General features: G+C 33.8%; 1 protein-coding gene across 4 annotated transcripts in view; it reads left to right on the top strand.

Moving 5' to 3' along the window:
- The window catches only part of ITP (ion transport peptide), a 147,717-nt gene that overhangs the window by 121,617 nt on the left and 5,418 nt on the right, over window positions 1-20,682 (top strand). For 3 of the 4 annotated variants that reach the window (XM_088236380.1, XM_088236383.1, XM_088236381.1), the window contains exons 2-3: window positions 17,985-18,214; window positions 19,430-19,550. In XM_088236380.1, the coding sequence (XP_088092506.1) occupies window positions 17,985-18,214; window positions 19,430-19,550 (351 nt within the window). The remainder of the gene's footprint in view (window positions 1-17,984; window positions 18,215-19,429; window positions 19,551-20,682) is intronic. The other variant, XM_088236384.1, reaches the window with a different exon arrangement.

Below are 20,682 nucleotides of genomic sequence, written 5' to 3'. Positions count from 1 at the left end.
ATACTAACGTATTCTTGAATTTTCTCCCTGAATTATGGCACTACAGCAATGAATTTTTTACACACTATAGATATCTATCATTAGCGTATCTCCATTGATTTGCTTTTTCGATAAATTGTTTCTTATGGGAGCTAGAGCAATCCAAAACCCCATAAAAGCGCCTAGTTTTTTTGCCGTCTTTAGACGTACGGTGTACGTTTTTAATAAATAATGATTAAAAACGCAATAAGTAACCGAAATAACCGACACAGCAAAAACAAAGCTTGATTTTTTTAAAAAAAGCTATCAGAAACTCTAAATTGGCCAAATGTGTGTCTATTCTGCTGTCCCGTTTTTCGTACCCCAAAACTGAACCGATTTAAAAAAAAATAATTTTTAAGTATCAGAAGGAAATTTTCTGAGTCAATACCTTTTCTATTTTTTCAAAATAATTAATCGTATTTGTATATCTTACGTCCAAAAACTCAGAGAAAAACTGGACGCTTTTTTGGGTTTTTTTGTGGTTTTAGCTCCTATAAGAAATAATTTATCAAAAAGACAAAACGATAAAGACACGCCAATGGTAAATATCTATAGCGTGTAAAAAGGACATTGCTCTCATGGCATAATTCAGGGGTAAAATACGGGATTACGCATGAAGAAATGTAAGACCGCGGTTTTTAACATCTTAATCTGATTTGGATTATTTGAAAACCCTATAACCGTATTGGCTCCAATTGTTTGTCTACGAAATATACGGAAAAATTTTTTGGTGGTATTTTTCCACGATACACGTTTATGATCATATAAGAGCATAAATAACAGTCTTCTTGATGTGAACGGTAAACGTTTCAAAAGAAACTGCTTTTAGATGTAGATCAATGTGTATATTTCTCATTAGGTACTCTGGTAGATTGTCGAGACAGCGTGGTGCCAGCATATTGAGACGCAATTGTTATATTTACCACGTTTTATCTTTTGTGAGATTTTCGGTACGTATTGGCTATCTCGACAATTTGGTTCACCACCTTGTAAAAATACGTTTATAAAATTTTCCATCTCGTTTCGATGTAAATAATATACGATGCTCATGTCTAACTGAATGATTTACCACTGCCTTATCTCAAAACTGATGTTCTTAAAAAGTTTTAGTGTATTATGCTCTGATAAAATTAAAATAGTTACGTCAGAAACTTGAATGATACGCGTAATTGATTAAAATGATAGCGTCATGTTTAAAAATAAATTATTATATTTAGGTTTTAATTGCGTTAATATCTCTTTTATATTTGTTATGATAATTCGGAACGTTTTATCAAAAACTGTTTATATTTTTCAGATGACATAACTTTATCGAATGTTCTCCAAAAACCATCGTTTTCAAAAACAGCTTCTTCTTTATCGCTTGATAATTTTGTCGATTATATCTATGGATTTTTTTATTAGACTACTTGCAAAATCGTTCAGAACTATACTTTTGATTATCAAATTGGTTAATAGTCCTTTAATTCGGACTGCATAATTATGACTGAAATATTTAGTACCGAATCAAATTTTGATCTACAAAATTTTCTACGTAGTAATTTTTAACTCAGAACTGATTGCCAGTTCCTTCGAAAAAAGTAAGTTGGAAAAAATTTTAGATACGTTTCCGTAAAAATAAATAAAAAAAGGTTGCCTACAAAAACATTACAAATATTTTAACTCTCCCTTCTCGGTGATGTGTAGCTAGTTCACCTTGCATCTCATAACTTTAATATCTATAAATAAAAAAAAACTTGGTTAAGATTTTCGGTATTCCTCCGTAATACATTTCACACTAGAATATTTCATAGTCCCTGGACTGGTACTTGAAGCGTAAGACTGATCATTTTACCTTCATGTAACAAAAATGATCAAGATACGCTGCGATGGGTGCACCAATGCAGTGCCCTGTGCACCATTAGGTGCGGAAAGGGAATTATGATGATGATGAAATAGAGTAGTGAGTTTGAAAAGTGAAATGGCTTATTGTGATTATTTCTGAAGCGCTTTTACACAGGTTTAACGATCCACTTGTAATTGGCCTCGGTTCTGACAAAACAGAATCGTAAAGAGAAAAAACTATCGCAAAGGAAAAGGTGACAGTTTCCCACGAGTCGCGAGTTTTACTCGACGCTATTTAATCAACAAGTCGGTACAAGTACGCAGCTAAGCTGGTGCGCAGGTACGCAGGTACGCAGGTACGTCTCGGTATCGACAATCGGTGTAGGCACAGTAAGCAGTAGTAGAGAAACGTAATAGAACGCAATTCCGAGAAAGGAGATTGTCAGGAAACAGGTAGGAATGCAGCTAGCTGTCGATAGGCAAAAAGAGCAGTTGATACTTTTTCAACACAAATCGCGATCGCGTCAACTAGTTGTTCTTACATGTCTACATCTACTAGCTACTAGTTTTACTATGCACCGGGGCCGCTATTACAATGGTAAGCTAAGGACGCCATACCTTCAACTTGATGGTAAAATTGAAGATAAATTCTCCCGATGGATTACGAAGATACACTACCGACCTCCTTTAAGTTTTAGGGTAAGAGTTTCAAGGTAAGTACATCGGGTCTAGTACCTCACCGTACACATATTTATTTATTTTATTTATTTCACTTTTTGTACATAATGTCATTTGTACATTGGCGGGTTTATTGCCAAATGGCAATTTCTTCCAACCAACCAATAAAATAAAAGTTTTAATTTTATAATTCAAGTTACAGAACATATTCCATAGAAAAAAAAGATTAAAAAGCTAAAGATATATAAAAATAGAAATCAACGTATTTGTTTATAGATTACCATAAATCAAAAATATTACTCAATGGGAAAAAGGAAAAAAGAGGAAAGAGGAAAAAGGAAAGAAGGAGAGATTAAGGAAGAGAAAGGAGATGTTTCTTCAGACGTGATTTACGCATTAAAACTGGCAGAAATTTTGCTCCGCCGAGCAGTTTTTGCTTTCAATGCAATTTATTTAATTTTTTAATCGTTCTGAGGTGGCTGGTTTTTCTCGAAAGCCTGTTAAAAATATGAGAGTGAAATAACTAAATTTTAAAGTCAAATTAAACTCTGACATAACTGTCAGTTTTGAAAATAAACTGCTAGATGCACAGATAATGTGGCTAGATTCTGCCCTATTAATATATAAGAGCATCTAGCCGTAAGAAGGTTGTCACCACAAAAAATAAATTGAGTTATTATATTTTTTGCATCTGTTTTATTATCCTCCTGAGTGTACGTATCGAGATGTTAAACGAACCGGGTTTGTAACCACTTGGTTCCTAGATAAACACAGACGAAAGTTAAGCATACCGTCTTAGTAATTGTCAAAAATTATATACAAATTTTATTTAAGCGAGCATTTTTTGCTTGAATTGGGAATTATTGGAGTTTATAATCGCTTTGTAGTGGTCACTTTTTTATTATAGAAGCCAATTTAAAATATAAATGAGAACTTTTACATTTTTTAATTAAGTAAGGAACGTGCTACTAAATTTTAAGCGTCATTCATTGGTTGGATTCGATCATATGATGTCGAGATGACAAGTTGGTAAAATATACCGAGGTAGATAGTATAGTAGTTAAGGTATACCATCTCGGTATGTACCGATGAAGATAGCCTCTATAATCGCGGCCCAGCTATAACTCTTACTGTGGGGAATGGTCAGAGTTATGCTGAGCAATTATTGATGAATGCGGTTTTGAAAAATACACGATAAAGATGTATTTTGAATCTTGATCGGTTTCAGACCCACACAGAGGCGTCTATTTATAAAAAAAGTTGAGTTGACCAAACCGCATTCGTTTTTTTTCCATTTTTTAAACAGTTTTATACTCAGAGTAATAATGCGTAAACTAGAGAGAAGCCCTAACACTATGTTTCATAGAACGCAAGCGATGTTGGTTTGTTGGCTAGCAACCAATTGGTGGCCATTTTGTTTTATTTGACAACATAAACACAACGGTTCGATCGGATACTTTTGTAGCTGTGCTTGGCTTTGTTTGTAAATAACTAAATAAGATATTTACGTTATAATAAATAAGAATCGACTATGGTGAATTGCAGTAAGTTTGGTTGCAGCAATAGGAGCGTCAAAGGTGTTAAAGGAGTCAGTTTTCACAGGTAATTGATTCCGACAATAGCAATGTTAACCTTAAAATCGCATCTAAAGCTAGGGTTTCCTAGGACAGCGGTGCCCGTATTTTAACGGCCGTAGTGAACGGTGATGCAGTGGACAGCCGTCGTAACAGTGACTAGAGTGTGGTTTTCTAGGAAAACGGTGTTATCAACACCATTTAGCACCGTTTTCTTAGGAAACCACTCTCTAGTCGACGTTACGACGGCTGTCTACTGCATCACCGTTCACTACGGCCGTTAAAATACGGGCACCGCTGTCTTAGGAAACCCTAGCTTAAAACGACGTGTCCAAATTTCAGGCCGCTACGACTCGCCATTTTGAAGATGTGACTGACAAACAAACAAACTCAACAGAGGACTTTGCTTCAATAGAGTTGGGATTTATGTATCAATAAATATAACAAAACAACAAACAAAAACATGTATTTTCAGTTTTATAAAATAAATATAGGCGAATTTTAGAAAAAAAGATTGAAATAACCCTGCAATGATAAATACACAAGTACATATTTAAAAATAATTACAATGCAAATTAATATCCATTCGGAAATTTTTGACCTGAGTACGGCCCATTGTTTTGCTGCGAACTGTAGCTAACTGAATACCCAATAGTCATAGAATGGTTTTCCTACGTTTGGGCTCGTCTCTAGGTTACGAATTATTACTGTGAGGTTTTATACATCATTTAACGTTTAATCATCAGTGGGGGGCCACTATACGAAGCAAAGTGTCGTTGCGTTTTCAGGACTCAGGGCATGTGTGGTAATGTGTCAATGCTTAAAATACAATATCATTGTAAAAAAAACATAGGAAAATATCACCCATTTCTTTTTTCCATCTTTAAAATAATAGCAACCAAGGCCAAACATGTCGCGTTTTTTAGCAACATATTTTTATTAAATTTCTTTTTTACTTTTATGTATGAAAACATTTCTCTACAATATCCATATTGATTTCGAAAATACAATTAATTATTTTAAATCCATTTCATATACACGGTTTTTCAGGGCCATATCGCGAAACTTCAGAGGAAAATTCCTCATGGTAAGCTTTAAAAATATTTCTTGTAAAGTTTTCCCAAAAAGTCATTAAAAAAAAAATAATCTCAAAATGAAGTATGTAAATCTTTAATTTCTCGGACAAGCAGTCCCCCCACAAACCCCTACCCAGCCGCTTCCCTTGTCCGCGTCTGGTGCGTATCGCTTCGTTGATCAAACTCCTTTTTTTCGTTTTTTTTTTGTCGGGGAGTGGTAGGGTTTAAGGAAGGGATGCTAGTCTCCGATAAAATAAAGATTTACTCCATTTTGAAATCAGAAAAAATCTTTTTTTTTTTTTAAATGACTTTTTGGAAAAAAAAGGCATTTTTTAAAGCTAACCACGAGGAATGTTCCTCTGAAGTTTCACGGTCTGGGCCTGAAAAACCATGTATTTTTATTGGTATTCGTAATATGTGATATTCCTCTATTGTAAGATCGTTTAAAAAGTCGCTGCTTGCAATGGATGATACGCGTTGTAAAAGCTTTTTGGAATAATAATGGATCTGTACAGAATAAATATTACTTCAATGTACAAAGAAGTGCAATACATGCTACAGTCGACTTTGAACTGTACAAGAGAGTAGCATTGCCGAGTGCAGCTGTCGGCGCCGCGCAGGCTGCCATCACAAGGTTTACCAGCTCTACCTGCACGGCCCTAGATATATTATATTATATACACCTAATGTATTCCTCGTCGCTCGGTGCTCTGTGGCGCTGGCATTCGCTTTGAAGGGAATGTGTATTCAGTTGATTTTATTCAGAGTTGAACCATTCTCAGAGTTACCTAATAAACCACTTCACCGACCAACATCGAGCATGCCTCGCGAATTAATATTCCAACGACTCACCGACCCGATGAGAATTAATTCAACGCGCTGTTTTAGTCATTACAAGCGAACTTATTGAGATTAATTTTGTCCCTTCGCGTGAATAGACTGGGTGATGCAAGAATAAAACTATTTGCTCAAAAAAATTAACTGTAAGAATCACTCTTAGAGCACCGAAAAAGTTATTACAAGTAAGTTGAATAAATAATGTATTTTATTGTCAAAACGGACAGAACTCGATGAAAATGCAACAATTATTTTATTTTAAACGTAACTTTTTGTGATGCAACTGGCCTTAACCTATATACGCCTATTCGTCTCTCGGTGAATTAAAAAAAAAAGTATTGTAAATATAAAAAAAACGTTTTTTTTTAATGTATTTAAAAAAAAATTAAGGTTTTTCAGGCCTTACTACGCGTAATATATATCACATACTAAATTGATTAGCAGGTTGTAACAAGTTTTTAGTGTAATATATATACGTCATTGTGCATATCTAGGTTAGTAAGAACTAATCTGGCCGTGATTTACAGAAACTATTTTTTATAAGGGAGTAAAGAAATATAGAGTTTTTTAGTTTTGATGATAGTGTGTTATTGACTAGTTTGAGAAGTCACTTTATACATTGAAGCATATACTATTGATTGTACCTCGAGGATTAAATTGAATATTAAAATATGAAAATCAAATTACTGAAAATAATTATTAAAAATTAATGTAAACTAAAAAAATTAACTGAAAAAGTATCTACATGAATATTTGACATTTAAAAAGTTTTTCGGTAGTAAAAAAGTTGACAATATCCGAAGGAATACTGTGAATGAAAAATTTTCATCGCTTTTAATTTTATGACCGTAAAGTAGTATTAACATCCCTACGCCGAGTTTCGAAACTTTGACACGTTTTGATCTGTTCTAATATTTAGTGCCAGTTGCATCGAATATATTAAGTCAAAATTATTACCAAATGGGCAAAAGGAACTGCTTCTTCTAGCCCATTTTACGAAAGCGAGACGATTATTTTATATTTATGACGTGTAGTCAATATCATTAATGAAAATTAGAAATAGTACTGGTCCCAAGTGACTTCCCGGGGAAAACCGTTAGAAGCGTAAAAATGCGTAATTTTCTATTAAGCAAGTTACTTGAAAACCATTACAAATTATCCTCCAACACACGCCTTAAAAAAAATACGTAGTTCATGTGATACCCGAGTAGCTCTAAAAAAATCATTGTTGTGTAGATGATCAATTTAACTTTGACGTTTCCGATGTTACCTGGCCCTTAATATCGATAGTTAACCCGAAAATCCCTGACCTAAGACATAATATTGTGTTATCCTTGTTATTGCAACAAATTTTTAAACAATTTATGAAATTCTGAAATACTATACTTTCAATTAAATGTCGTAGAAACCCATTAACTTCTTTATGTTGCACCTGCTTGTCGGAAAACCGAACGAGATAAATTTTCTGTCTATCTATGCTAAGTTACCAACATCGCGATACATAGATAATAATATGTAACTCCGTGCTTGTAAGTTGCAAGTGCTTCTATAACTCAGAGAAAATACTAATTACGCCTTGTGCTAATCTTTGGATTTAATAATCTCTCGCAACTAGAACCAGCACCCGGGTCTACCAGTTCCTTGACAGCTTTATAACCCGACAAACAGCTGTATGTACGTATGAACATAATGTTATAATTCTTATTTACAGGCACGAGTACCTTCTTAGGTATATAAGTACCATACATAGTTGATAACCCACTAGACGTGTAGGCGCGAACCTAGAAGGCGCGGTTTTTCTATATAAACTTAAAACAGATGGATGAAAGTTCTAGAAGGAAATATGGAAGTGTAATCTGTCATTAAGTGCTTTAGAAAAATGAGTGTATTGTCGGAGATTTTTTAGTACGCATGGTGAAATAATTCGAGAAAATCTCACCCACCGTGATACACTCTTTCACTTCAGAATAATCAACAGATAAAAGTGAAGAAATTTATGGGCAGAATATTGAATGTTGCAGTGTGTTATTTCTACATTATCTTCTCAAAAAAGTTCCCCAGAGATGGTTGAGGCTAAAATATCTATAAACGTAGAAGTTTTATTGATAGACCTCACTGTATCGAAATTATGAACACACAAAACGTACATTTAATACATGGAAAATGCATGAGTAGGGAACTAAATATGTAAATAGGATGGATAATGACTTAGATAATACTATTATGTTAATGAATAAAAAATACCTAATGAACGAAAGTAGAGGAATCATTAAATTCTTAATCTTAGAGGTGGAGGGCAGTTCTGTACAAGCTCCTGATATCATTGTGACCTGTGAAGATCTATTGTGATAGGTTCCAGAGAATCATTACATAGCCCCATTAACAAAATTAAAGACCACATACCATAAAAGGAAAAAAATCATTTTGTACGAGGCTTATGTTGAAAGTAAACTGAGCTACATGATCGCCTTCCGGGGAACCGGCAACAAGACAGACGTCACGAGGATTCAAAGACAACAAAATAAAATCATGAAACTAATATATAGCTTAGGTAAGTTGGTCCCCACTATTGAATTGTAGGAAAAAACACGTCAGTTTGCTATAAAATACCTAAAAGTTGAGACGATAAAAGTCATGGCATAACAGACACCGAAAATTTTGACATACACAAATATAATACCAGACAAGAACAACACTAACGCATTAAAAAAGCAAAGATAAATACTGAACAGTTTAAAATCACTACAATGACCTTATGTGACCACATTACAAAAAAGCAGGAGACAAATTTAACATTAACATTAATAAGCACATGATGACTTTACTAACCAGACGAGACATAACATTTATAATATGTTTATGTAACCTTGACAGGTTTTAAAAAAAATAAATATATAACAAAACATAGAATTAAGAATAGTCCAGAAGGAGCGTAGAATCATATTTGAATACATCGGACTGTGTCCAATAATTCCCCCCCTCCGCCTTACTTTCGCCGCTCGCATTCGAGTAGGGTAAAAAAATTTACTACCCTGGAAACACTAACAAAACTTCCATTGTGTTTCTTCGACAATCTGACAGATGGAAAAATAATTCAATTTTTAAGTAATGCATTTGTTATATACACATTCATTTGCAAATTACAGATGAAATGTGATTGCATCCAGCTTCTTTAAGATCCTAGCAGTATTTCTAAACTTTAAAAGGGCACAACACGGCATAGTTGAATTCAAATCAGAAGTTGCGTACTGACCTACGTCTCAAAACGTAAACCTACTCATTTATTTATTTATACATGCTTTATTAAGTAAGTTCATAACATCTTAAGAACTAATATAAACTTTTAATAATATTACAATTTTCTTATCAAAATTTCTCAAGAACATATTTTTTCAAATTAATTTGAAATATTTCAGTTTTTTCTATTTCCTTTATTTCTTCAGGTTACTCATTGTACAGCTTCAATCCCTTGTACAATGAGTTTTGAGATTCTGTTATTTTTCTCATTTATGAGTAGTTGAGTCGCCTTCTGTTTGATGTGCGTATGCGTTTTCTGGACTATTCTTAATTCTATGTAACAAAAGTATAAAGACATGTAACAGCTTACCCACCACATACCGCACACCGCATCTGAGGACATAAGTCTCCTTGGCGGTGCCCACATACACGGAAAATTTGCTCGTTGTCAAATGAGAAAAGCTGCCCGAAGGAGCTCTCTGAAATCTGGTAGCCCTAGCATCTTTGTGCTGAAAGAAAGTAATCCAGAAGTACATAATATGTACTTCATTGGATTGAGAAGAGAGGGAGGTGAATTATTCACTAACTGGGATTAAATTGATTGGACATGATCAATTCGCCGAAATGATTATAAAACTTTTTAAAAGCCTTGAAATTCTTTTTAGAAGCCACCAGATCTGTATATCCGACAGGACCTATAACAGGGCCACGGATAGTAGCGAGAAGCTCCATTCGGTAATCATATCAGAGAAGAGGAAAGGGACAAGACCACAGGATGTGTTCAGAAGATTGGTTAGGATATCCGCAGCAGCACGAAGGGGAGTCAACAATATTAAAAACAAATGACATGTAACACTTGAAATTCAAATGTCTGATGCTTCTTACATTTTATTGCGTCTAACAGGCAGATACCTTGATTTCAGTAAGATTATTATTGGATTCCAATATCTACGTGCAATGATGCTGCGTTCATATAATTCCTGCCTATTGTTTTCTAAGCTGTTCGCATGACTATTGACCAAGTACTAAGACTTGTCGATCTGCGATTTGTACAAGATTACAGATTACACGCATTTGCCTTCAGAACAGCATTTCCTCTGAGTGATGCAAATTTTTCGAATAGAATTCAACCTTGGAGCAGAAGTTTAAAGTCTTCTTGCCGACTGAGTCGCTATTCTGCGTTTAATAACTTATTTCGTAACATAGCTGATTCATTTGAGAATAAATTGAGGCTTCGTTTTCTAATAATATCGATTCATATAGAAATACAATGTCTACTCTCATCCAATAAGATTTGTACAAATGTATTTGTCACTAGAGAAATAGGCAGCTATTAGCTGATATATGAAGGTCTAATATATTTTTGATTGCATTTTCGTTTATTTTTATATGTACAAGGTTTATATTTCAAGCGCGGAATGCATATTGATTATAATGTTAATTATAACTAGTTGTTTAAGTTTTTTTTTTACAACTATCTAAATAAATACATAAGAGTACACGTCCAGAATTCCGGTTGTATTTTTGCCCACTATCCGCCTGGATAAATATGTACGAGTATTCTAGATAATATTTTTTTTAACGTACGTGATTTCCACAATATTGGCAAGTTTATACAAGTTTTTCTATCTCCACCCATTTTTCAATAAAATACAACTGATTTTCCAAATATTTTCCTTATTATGTAGATTTAATTCATTTTTATGTAAATATTAATTTTTAGTTCAACAACTTTACGCTGAGATAAAAACGTAGGTACGTATTTTACTGTTGTATTTTTTCCTTAAAAAACGATTTTTATCGTCATTCGGATACGCATCCAGTGGTGCATTGTAACGTATATATTCCATCTTGCCCCGTTTTTAAGCACAGCGCAAATAGTGCCTTCTCCGTTATATTTTGAACAAATGATCGGTTTTAAACATTTTCGTTGCCAGATACGGGCCGATGTTTACCGAGGCTACAAAATATATTGTGGGAAATGTAAGTATTCGCGCGGTGCTTAAAAACGGGGCAAGATGACATATATACGTTACAGCATAGAGTATCGCATTAGTACGTACCTACTCCAAACGCTGCGTATCATTATCATTTTTGATAGAAGGTGGGGTGATAAGTATTTCGCTTCGGGCGCCAGTCCAGGAACAATCAAATATTTCAGTGTAGAACAACCTTTGAAACCAATATTTCACGTCCACCATGTCAGGAATCGAACCCAGGACTGAACACACAGAAAATCCGCCAGAAAATGGCATATTATATAGTATTTTTATTTATTTTTAATCTTGAAATAGGGCACACATAAATATATTCTTACGTGTGCTCTAATAATAACAATGTACATATATTTCATTTAAAACTTATTTAACACATATTTCTTAACCTTCTCTTTGATTTTTTTTTTTTTTTTTCACAAATGTTTTTTTCCCTTTTCATAATATTTTTTTACTGCCTTATATAAAATTGAATTTTGCCTTTTTTCTAAATAGGAGTCTGATTTTTTCCCTTTCTCTGGTATTGTGATCAAGGTTATGTAGGCTTTGATAATTTTTCCCCCAAAATTCTGTGTTTTTTAAAAATAAGTAATTTTATACAATATATAAACATCATCGTATTGTTGAACATTATTTGCTTGTACACACTTTTAATTAATTTAACATCAAATTGACATTTGTGAATCAGTTTTTTAAAATAACTTTAAGAGCTTGGTTTTATAATAATTTTTTTGTTTATTTTTTTTATATTACATGACTTATTTAAAAAAGTGCAAATCAAATAAGTCTTGTTTATTTTTATTTATTGAATTACTCTCTGCCCTACGATTTATTGAAAAGTCTTAATATGTATAATTCGACGTAGAACGTTAATTCACAAATAAATAAATTTGAAACAATAATAAATTATAGGCAAAAATGAATTCTTTTATAAAAATGTGCAAAAACCAAAAGCATTTTTTTTGTGTCATCCAATGAAACTGTCTGGACTTTGAAACCTGACACCAAAGGTCCTATAGCATATTCTAATTTGGGTTAAAATATTATATTGCATCGTAAAAGGTCACCTAAAGAATACCAACATTTCATAATATTTATACCACGATCGGCTTAATATCAAATTGTCATACTAATTGCTTTTTATATTATTTATTTATTTAAAAACCGTAGTCAGAAATTCTTTACGGGTTTTCCAACCAATTACGTAATGTAGACCGTGAAAATTGGGTAGAATAACACCAGTAAAAACTTAACGAAAAGAAGGGAGATGGTTGCTAAACTGCCGACATGTACGGATTAAAAAATATACACATTAATTAATATAATTACAGAAGATGATGTATGTTTTTTTTTGTATTCAGTTAATCTTATAAATGTAACTTTCCAAAAAAGAGACTGAAGAAAAAAACAGAAAATAACAATACAGTATTCTATTTTAAGTAGTGTTATTTCTAAATTATGCGTAGAAACCGTATTCAGCAAGCGAATGAGGAACTTAAATACAAAAAATATTTTCTTGTGCGCGGTAAAAAATAGAGCACGAAATTGTACGTCTAAGCTCCTTAAAAATGTACAAAAAAATAATTTAGTAAAAACGCACTACTTTGAACGACATCACAGGTTCATATGAACCAACCAATGATATGAGAGCTGTGAAGGATATCCGGTTTGCTTACCGTAAACAAACCTATTGAAAGAGCTGAGAGAGAAGAACCTCTGACGTCACACGCGGAGTTATTTCAGAAATACAAAACTTCAACAAATCATAGCGCAGATAACACGATACATAAAAAAAAATTGGCTTAGTTTGGTAGTTAGATTTTAATTTTATTTGGATGACTTCAGCGTAGGGTATAATATTTCAAACCATCTCATGTCTCATGACTCACTTTGTAATGGGCTTCCGTTGATTCGTGTCGTCACAAAAAAACGTGATGAATGCAAAATTTGTCCTCCCGCCGAAAATGCCGAATATTACTCAATCTACAGGGTCACTTATTGCGAATTCATTGACAGTCATTTTCTTAGACTTTTGCCGGACAGGTACAAATTGGCTCTACGTACCTCTAAATACTATACAAAATAAATACTCTACTCCATATTGACAAACAAAAGCATTGAATATAATATTATTATATAATATTATTATATTCAATGCTTTTGCGGTAGGAAACATAATGCACGTCCTGTTGACAATGGGCCAGTTTTAATAAAGAAGTTAAAAGGTTTTTTTTATTTGTTAAAATATTATTGAATTAAGGCAAAATTGTTTTGAAAAATTATTTTTTAAAGTTTTGTATTTTTGATATTACTCCGCGCGTAACATCTCAAGTTTTCTTCCGCTTCTTCCGGGCAGTTCTGCCAATTAGTCCATTGACTTACCGTAAACTGAAAATCTTTCACAACTCTCTTATCATTGGTTGATTCATATGAAGAAGTGACGTCGTTCAAAGTATTTTATATTGTTTTTATCGTACATTTTCAAAAACTAATGCCGTACAATTTATTGCTTTAATTTTTACCGCGCGTAGGAAAACATTTTTTTATCCAATTTCCCAGTAGGACTGAACTTTCTACTTCCTGATTCTAAGTTTATTATAGATGAACAAAACATGCTTGTATAATATAAGGTATCGTTTTATGTGTTCAGTCGGATGAAGAACACAGTTCTGTGTGTGAAATAGAACCAGAACATTGGACGAGTGTTTTCGACTCGATGGCTGCTATCAGATAAAATTCGCGAATACCGAAAATCGATTAAAGTTAAGCCTAACTTTTTGTGTAGCTGTTGGCGCGATCGCCCACTTAAGAAAAATTAATTGTATTTTCCAATTATATACATAACTTTAAAAAAGTTATTATTTAAAAAATGTCCCTAGGAAAACGCGACATGTTTGGCTTTGATAATTACGACGTTAAAATTCGTGACGGCGCTCTATTTAAATTTAAACGGTCACAAACTAAATGATTAATTAACAATATAATATGTAAATGATTTATATTGCAATAAAATAAAAGTCACGTATAAAAAACTGACCGTCACAAATGCACATTATCTATACAGGTGTTCATTAAACTCTGTCACATCCGAAACCACGATGATCAGTATGAGCAAGAAGACATATTAGCATTTTCAAATATTTTTTTGGAACAAATAAAATTTAAAAAAATAAAATATCAAATAAGCAAATGGTTGCTTACTTCTGCAGGGGAGAAACGAGAAGGGGGAAGTAGGGAGTGTGCTATAAATATATACTGCGCAGCGCTCCCCTCACTTCTCCCCTGCAGAAGTAAGCAACCATTTGTTTATTTTAATATTTTATTTTTGAAAATTTTCTTTATTCTAAATATTTTTTAAAATATGGTAATTTGTATTTATGCCCATACTGATCATTGTGAATTCGGATGTGACAGGGTTTAAAGAACACCTGTATGTATAAAAAGGCACAAAATAATGGTCAACTATATTATGAAAATCCCTCTCCCCCACTCCTCCAGTCTATTTCCTCATTTCTTAACCTTCTTACAACCTTTTTTTTTCTCATGTCTTATATAATATATTATTTTTCTCTTTACTGTGCAACGCGTTTTCTCATTATATTTGTGAAAAACTTTAACTGGATGTCTGTACTATTTTTTATATTTTGTATTCTTATATAACAACGTTGTTTTTCCTTAATAAATAAAAATAAAAAATATTATCGGAAATTAGAGGCGCTCGCGTCTGTCTGAGAGTCTGAGACCTCTCCAACTCTCCATTCTTCCGGAGTCGTGGCTCACGGCGGGGAATTTCTTCCGAGAAAATGGCAGAATATCACCCACTCAGCGCTACTCGTCACCACTCAATTAACATTATTTATAATGGACGTGATCGAAGTGCCAAAATACTCATACCTCGTACATGACGGGCATTTATTTGCTACATAGCTATAATATGGCGTTTCGTTTTGACATAAAATAATTTAAATAATCTACTTGCGTTCACAGGCCATCTGTTGATGATTGAAGGAAGCAATATGGTTCTCCGAACAAGATACATGAATTCTGTCACTATTTATTTATTCATTCAAAATTACACTCGTTTAAATATTAATACACTTATTAAGGCTTTTTAGGCTGTGCCCGTGTTAAGCCATAATAATTAAGAGTAAGAAATACATAGTAAAATGAATTAAATTAAATTATAATGACAGGAGATGCAATCCAACAACCCAGAAAAACAAATTAAATAATAAATAATCAAATTCCAAGGATGACAACGTAAAAAAAAATCAGACATAAATAATCAAATATAAACTATACAAATTTAGATTCATACATAATCAAATATACAAAATAATAATAAATAATTAATTTACATACCGTAAACCATGGGTGGTCAAAGTGTCAACCATACTTGACCGGTCGACGGCGTATTAATTCTTAGTTGGCCGTCTGCCTTTTTTAAATAGGAATTTACTTTGTGAAGAAAAATACCCAACTTTTTGCATCCACTTTCCTCCGCTAATCTACATTTCATACAATGAATGGAATCAAAAACATCGCTCCTGTTTGACAGATGACTATTTGGCAGCATATTTATGAATAGCTGTTTATTTATTTATTTATTCATTCAAAATTACAAAATTGAATATTTATGAACTTATTAAGGCTTTTTAGGCTATGCCCGTGTCAAGCCACAATAAAAATACATAGTAAAATTAAATACATCAAATTATTATGACATAGAATAACAATCTAGAAAAAAGGTAAATGTAATAAATTATCAAATTCCAAAGAATACAATGCAAAAAAAGATAATCAGGAATAATTTTTAAAATATAAATTATGCAAATTAAGAATCACACATAATCAAATATACAAAATAGTGGTATCATTAAAATCTACTACTACTACTACTACCATCACGCCATTTCCCCGTAGGGGTAGGCAGAGAGAATGGACCGCCACACACGTCTATCCTGGCATACACTCCTAGCCTCTTCCACATTCATACATCTTGTCATACATGCCCTTCGGTTCTGTCTGCTTTTGACATGACCAGACTTAAGATTTTGGTTTATCTGATCATGCCACGTCTTCCTTGGTCGTCCTCGTCTAACGTTGCCGTTCATTTTTGCCATATATACTTGTTTTACCATTCTCTCGTCGTCCATTCGTTCTACGTGACCAAACCATCTCAGAGACCCTTTCTTAATCTTATCAATTATACTTGTCTCAGATTTACACTCTCGCCTGATTTCATCATTCGTAACCCTGTCATACATTGATTTCCCAACATTCGTCTAAGAGATCGCATTTCAACCGCGTTCACTCGGCTTTCATCCTTCCTCTGCCAGTTCCATGTTTCACTTCCATACATAAGTGTTGGGACTAAAACTCCGTTGTGCACTGCCAGTTTAGCTTCGATTGACATATTTTTATTAGAAATTACTGTGCTTAGTGCTCCGTTCATTTTGTTGCCCGCATTCACTCTTCTTTCAACATCTTTTTCTACTCTTCCATCTCTTGAAAACATGCTTCCCAGGTACACAAATTCTTCTACTTGCTCGAGACATTTATCAATAAAATAATTGTAAAATATAGTAGTATTAAAAAAAACAAAATAAGAGTATCATTTAAATCAACAGAAAAAAAATAATATATAAAAGCATTATTGAAATGATAATTGAGATATGTATTCTCAATACTATAGTAAGAAATATAAGAAATAGAAGCAATAAATCATATGCCAAATATTAGTACGTACTAAATTAAATTAAACAAAAATACATAATGAAAAAAAAAAACATAAAAATTATGATTATATATAAAAAGCAAATAAAAGTGAAAAGTATGGAAGGAAAGCAGATTTGAAAATTTTTGCTAATCTCGAACTTTAAAAAAATTGACAACCTCGTCCCTATCGATGTGCAGCTATGAACATAATTATAACAAGCTGCTGAAAATATGCATTGTCTAGGTTCCAGCGCGCCCTCGATATGCTAAATAATAAGCATATTGCTTGCGTTAGTATTTGTTTTTAGTTAAAGAACATCTTGTTTTATTTACATGTTTTTTTAAATGTTTGTGTGAAGTTATCATAATTGCTGTTGTTAAAATAACCTGCTATTGATATTATCTGCGTTTATTTTCAATTTAAACTTATTTTTGACTTTAAAATACTACTTTCAGTGTGAATGCACTCTTGTACAAGCATTACTACTACCCATTCTAGATTACGCTGATGTTTCCATGACTGATTTAAGCTGTGAGCAACTCGATAAATTTGAATGACTTCAGAATATATGCATAAGGTACATTTTTGGTCTTAGGATATATACCTGCGTGAAAAATTTCAACGCTTATCAGTTCATGGTTTGCCTCTTCGCTCTAATTCTCAAGGCACTCCCTTGATACCCATCCACAATTCCTCTTTCTTCTCTAACTCAAATAGTGTCCATGCGGCTCGACTGTGGAATCATCTCCCATCCGCCATCAAAGATGTTACTACATTATCTCTGTTTAAATCACGTCTGAAGAAACATCTCCTTTCTCTTCCTTAATCTCTCCTCCTTTCCTCTTTCCTCTTTTTTTCTAAGTCTATGCTTTTGCAAAAATGTCGTTAGGTTAGGTTAGGTAAGAAATAGGCCAAACCATTTTAAGTCTATGATTTTACAAAAATGTCGTTAGGTTAGGTTGGGTAAGAAATCGGCCAAACCGTCTTAAGTCTATGATTTTACAATTTTTTGTTGTTATTGCAGATGGTCGTTAGGTGGTGGGGCGGCGTGTGGGCGGCGGCGCTGGTGGCGCTGGCGGCCGCGGGCCCCGCGCAGCCGCAGCAGCCCCCCCTGCAGCACCACCTCACCAAGAGATCCTTCTTCGAGATCCAGTGCAAGGGCGTGTACGACAAGAGCATCTTTGCGCGCCTCGACCGCATCTGCGACGACTGCTACAACCTCTTCAGGGAGCCGCAGCTGCACACGCTCTGCAGGTAACCGAACATGGCTTCTGGGTGCGATCATCGAACGTCCAAACACGATAGGCATTGTATTCAGTGATTATGTCAGGTATATTCCACGTCCTGTGTATGAATTAGAACTGGCACCCTGGATGAGTATTTTCGACTCGATGGTAAAAATCCTTGAAATCGAGTTAAGATAACAATATGTTCCTTTTTTGGGTGATACCGTGTGTGTTGGATTTGTTCCGAAGATGCATCCATTTTCCGAGTGAAATGGAAGGTCTGTTGATATCTGTCAATAGTACGGCATCACCCGAATAAGATTTCTGTGGTTTCTTCATTAAAAAATAAATGTGAAGAAGTTCCTTAATAAGGTCACAGACCACTATTTTGCTGATCCTCACACAATATGTAGTTAGGGCAGCTAGAAGAAACATACCCTTTGCCAAAAAAAAATAAAGCAACTGGCATTTAAAAATGAAACCCTTGACTTAAGACCGGTGTCTTACCTTTTTTTAAATTTTTTATAAGGGAGTTGCATTATTTTTTACCTTGCTTATAATATACAAGGTTTATATTTCAAAAATAGGATTTCTCTGCTTTTATATTACTTTATTTTAGCTAAACTGTTAGGATCAGGAAGGATATTCTCATGTGGACCGATCAGATACTTCTCAGCATTTGCTCATGTGGAGAGGAAACCACTTAAAACTCTTCAGGATACTACTGTCAACAGGCCTCCCGTTCCACTAGAAGAGTGTTCGACATTTTGTTCCCTATTTTGGTTTATTTTACCAATTGCCTGCACTATATTGACCATGTATGATCATGTAGTCTTACCTAACCTAACTGTACGGCAGTTGTTTTCATACTCAACCTAACCTGACAATAGTCTATTCATCCTGACCTGACCTACTGTGTTAGTATATTTTTCTACCTTAGCTGACTTAGTTCTATTATAAGTTTTCTTTCCGATCTGATCTACTCGTAGTGTCGATTAATCCTGATCTTCAGAGTTTTCAACCTAACCAATTTGACTTTACCCAAGTCTGCAACCTAACCTAACCTCGCCTGATCTAAAATCTTCTGACCGAGACCCATAGTGTTAGTTTCCAATCTAACAATCTAGAAATTAAGACTCTAAGAAGCAAATTACTCATTATTATTTTATAAATATTTTTTGTTTTAATAATTATTATTTAAAATTGCGTTGAAAGTTGAAATATCCATGTTGTTGATTTCCAGAAATAATTGTTTCACGTCCGACTACTTCAAGGGATGTTTGGAGGCTCTCCAGATGACGGATGAGGTGACCAAGATCCAGACGTGGATCAAACAACTGCACGGGGCAGACCCGGGGGTTTAGGTATTATTTAATCCCCTTTTATTATTTTATCCCTTTTTACTAATTGAACCTTTTCCCAGTAACATTATTCGCTTCACTAACACCATCAAATGAAATAATACATTTTAAAAATAAAAATGCTAGCATACGATATTTTCTATCTTCAGATTACTGGAATCCATTTGTTGTTCATGTAATCAAGATATATCGTCATGATCGTAAAACAACGACGCATCTGATTTTCTTCAACTTTACATGAGAGCGGTTTTTTTGGACACTGTCACAACTCAATAAATACAAACGTATATCTTCTGATATTTGGGTTAGTTATATATCGTTGGGTAATTACCATAACTGAGCAATTTAAAAATCAGCATTTGTGAGTTACCCATTAAAACTTATTTTTTATCCTCCTCTATGATTGCTACAAATAGACCAGTCATGCATTCAAATCATCATAATAATGGTTAAAACGAATCTGGATTCATCTGTTTGTCACATTCATAGAGAAATATACAAATATGTTTTTAATGGGTAACTCACAAATGCTGATTTTGAAGTCACCGGTTGTAGTATACTGCGATATATATTTTTTTCAAGCCCGGAATTTCATGCCTTTATAAAACCTCTTCAAGAACAAATATAAAAGAAAGTCAATGTTTTGAAGGTATAAATAAAATTACTTTGTTTTATGAACCACCCTTTTTAATTTTCACAAATATACCTTTTAAACATAACAATGAACTACAAAGTTAGTGCTACAAACATAAAAAAAAAAAAAAAAATTATGTCAATGTCGCATTTTTCGCAAACCCGTCATTATTCTGCGATCATGACGATATGTGAAACCAATTCTAATTTGTAGATCTAATTCTATCTTTGGTGGTCGGCCTCGTGGCGTAATGGCCAGCGCGTTTGCCTACCGCGCAAGAGGTCTCGGGTTCGATTCCCGACATGGTTGACATGAAATATTTCTTTAAAGGGTGTTTTTACACTGGAATATTTCATAGTCCCTGGACTGGTACCCGAAGCGTGAGACTTATCACCTTACCGTCATTCAACAAAATTGATCGAGATATGCTGCGATTGGTGTACCAATCCAGTGCCCTATGCGCTATTGGGTGCGAAAAGGGAATGATGATGATGAATTCTA

Source organism: Micrasema longulum, unplaced genomic scaffold, assembly GCF_059751315.1.
Source record: "Micrasema longulum isolate JH-2025_06_02 unplaced genomic scaffold, ASM5975131v1 h1tg001547l, whole genome shotgun sequence".
NCBI lineage: Eukaryota > Metazoa > Arthropoda > Insecta > Trichoptera > Brachycentridae > Micrasema > Micrasema longulum.
The sequence above is the reverse complement of the archived record's forward strand: the minus strand, read 5'-3'. Positions and strand labels throughout refer to the sequence as shown.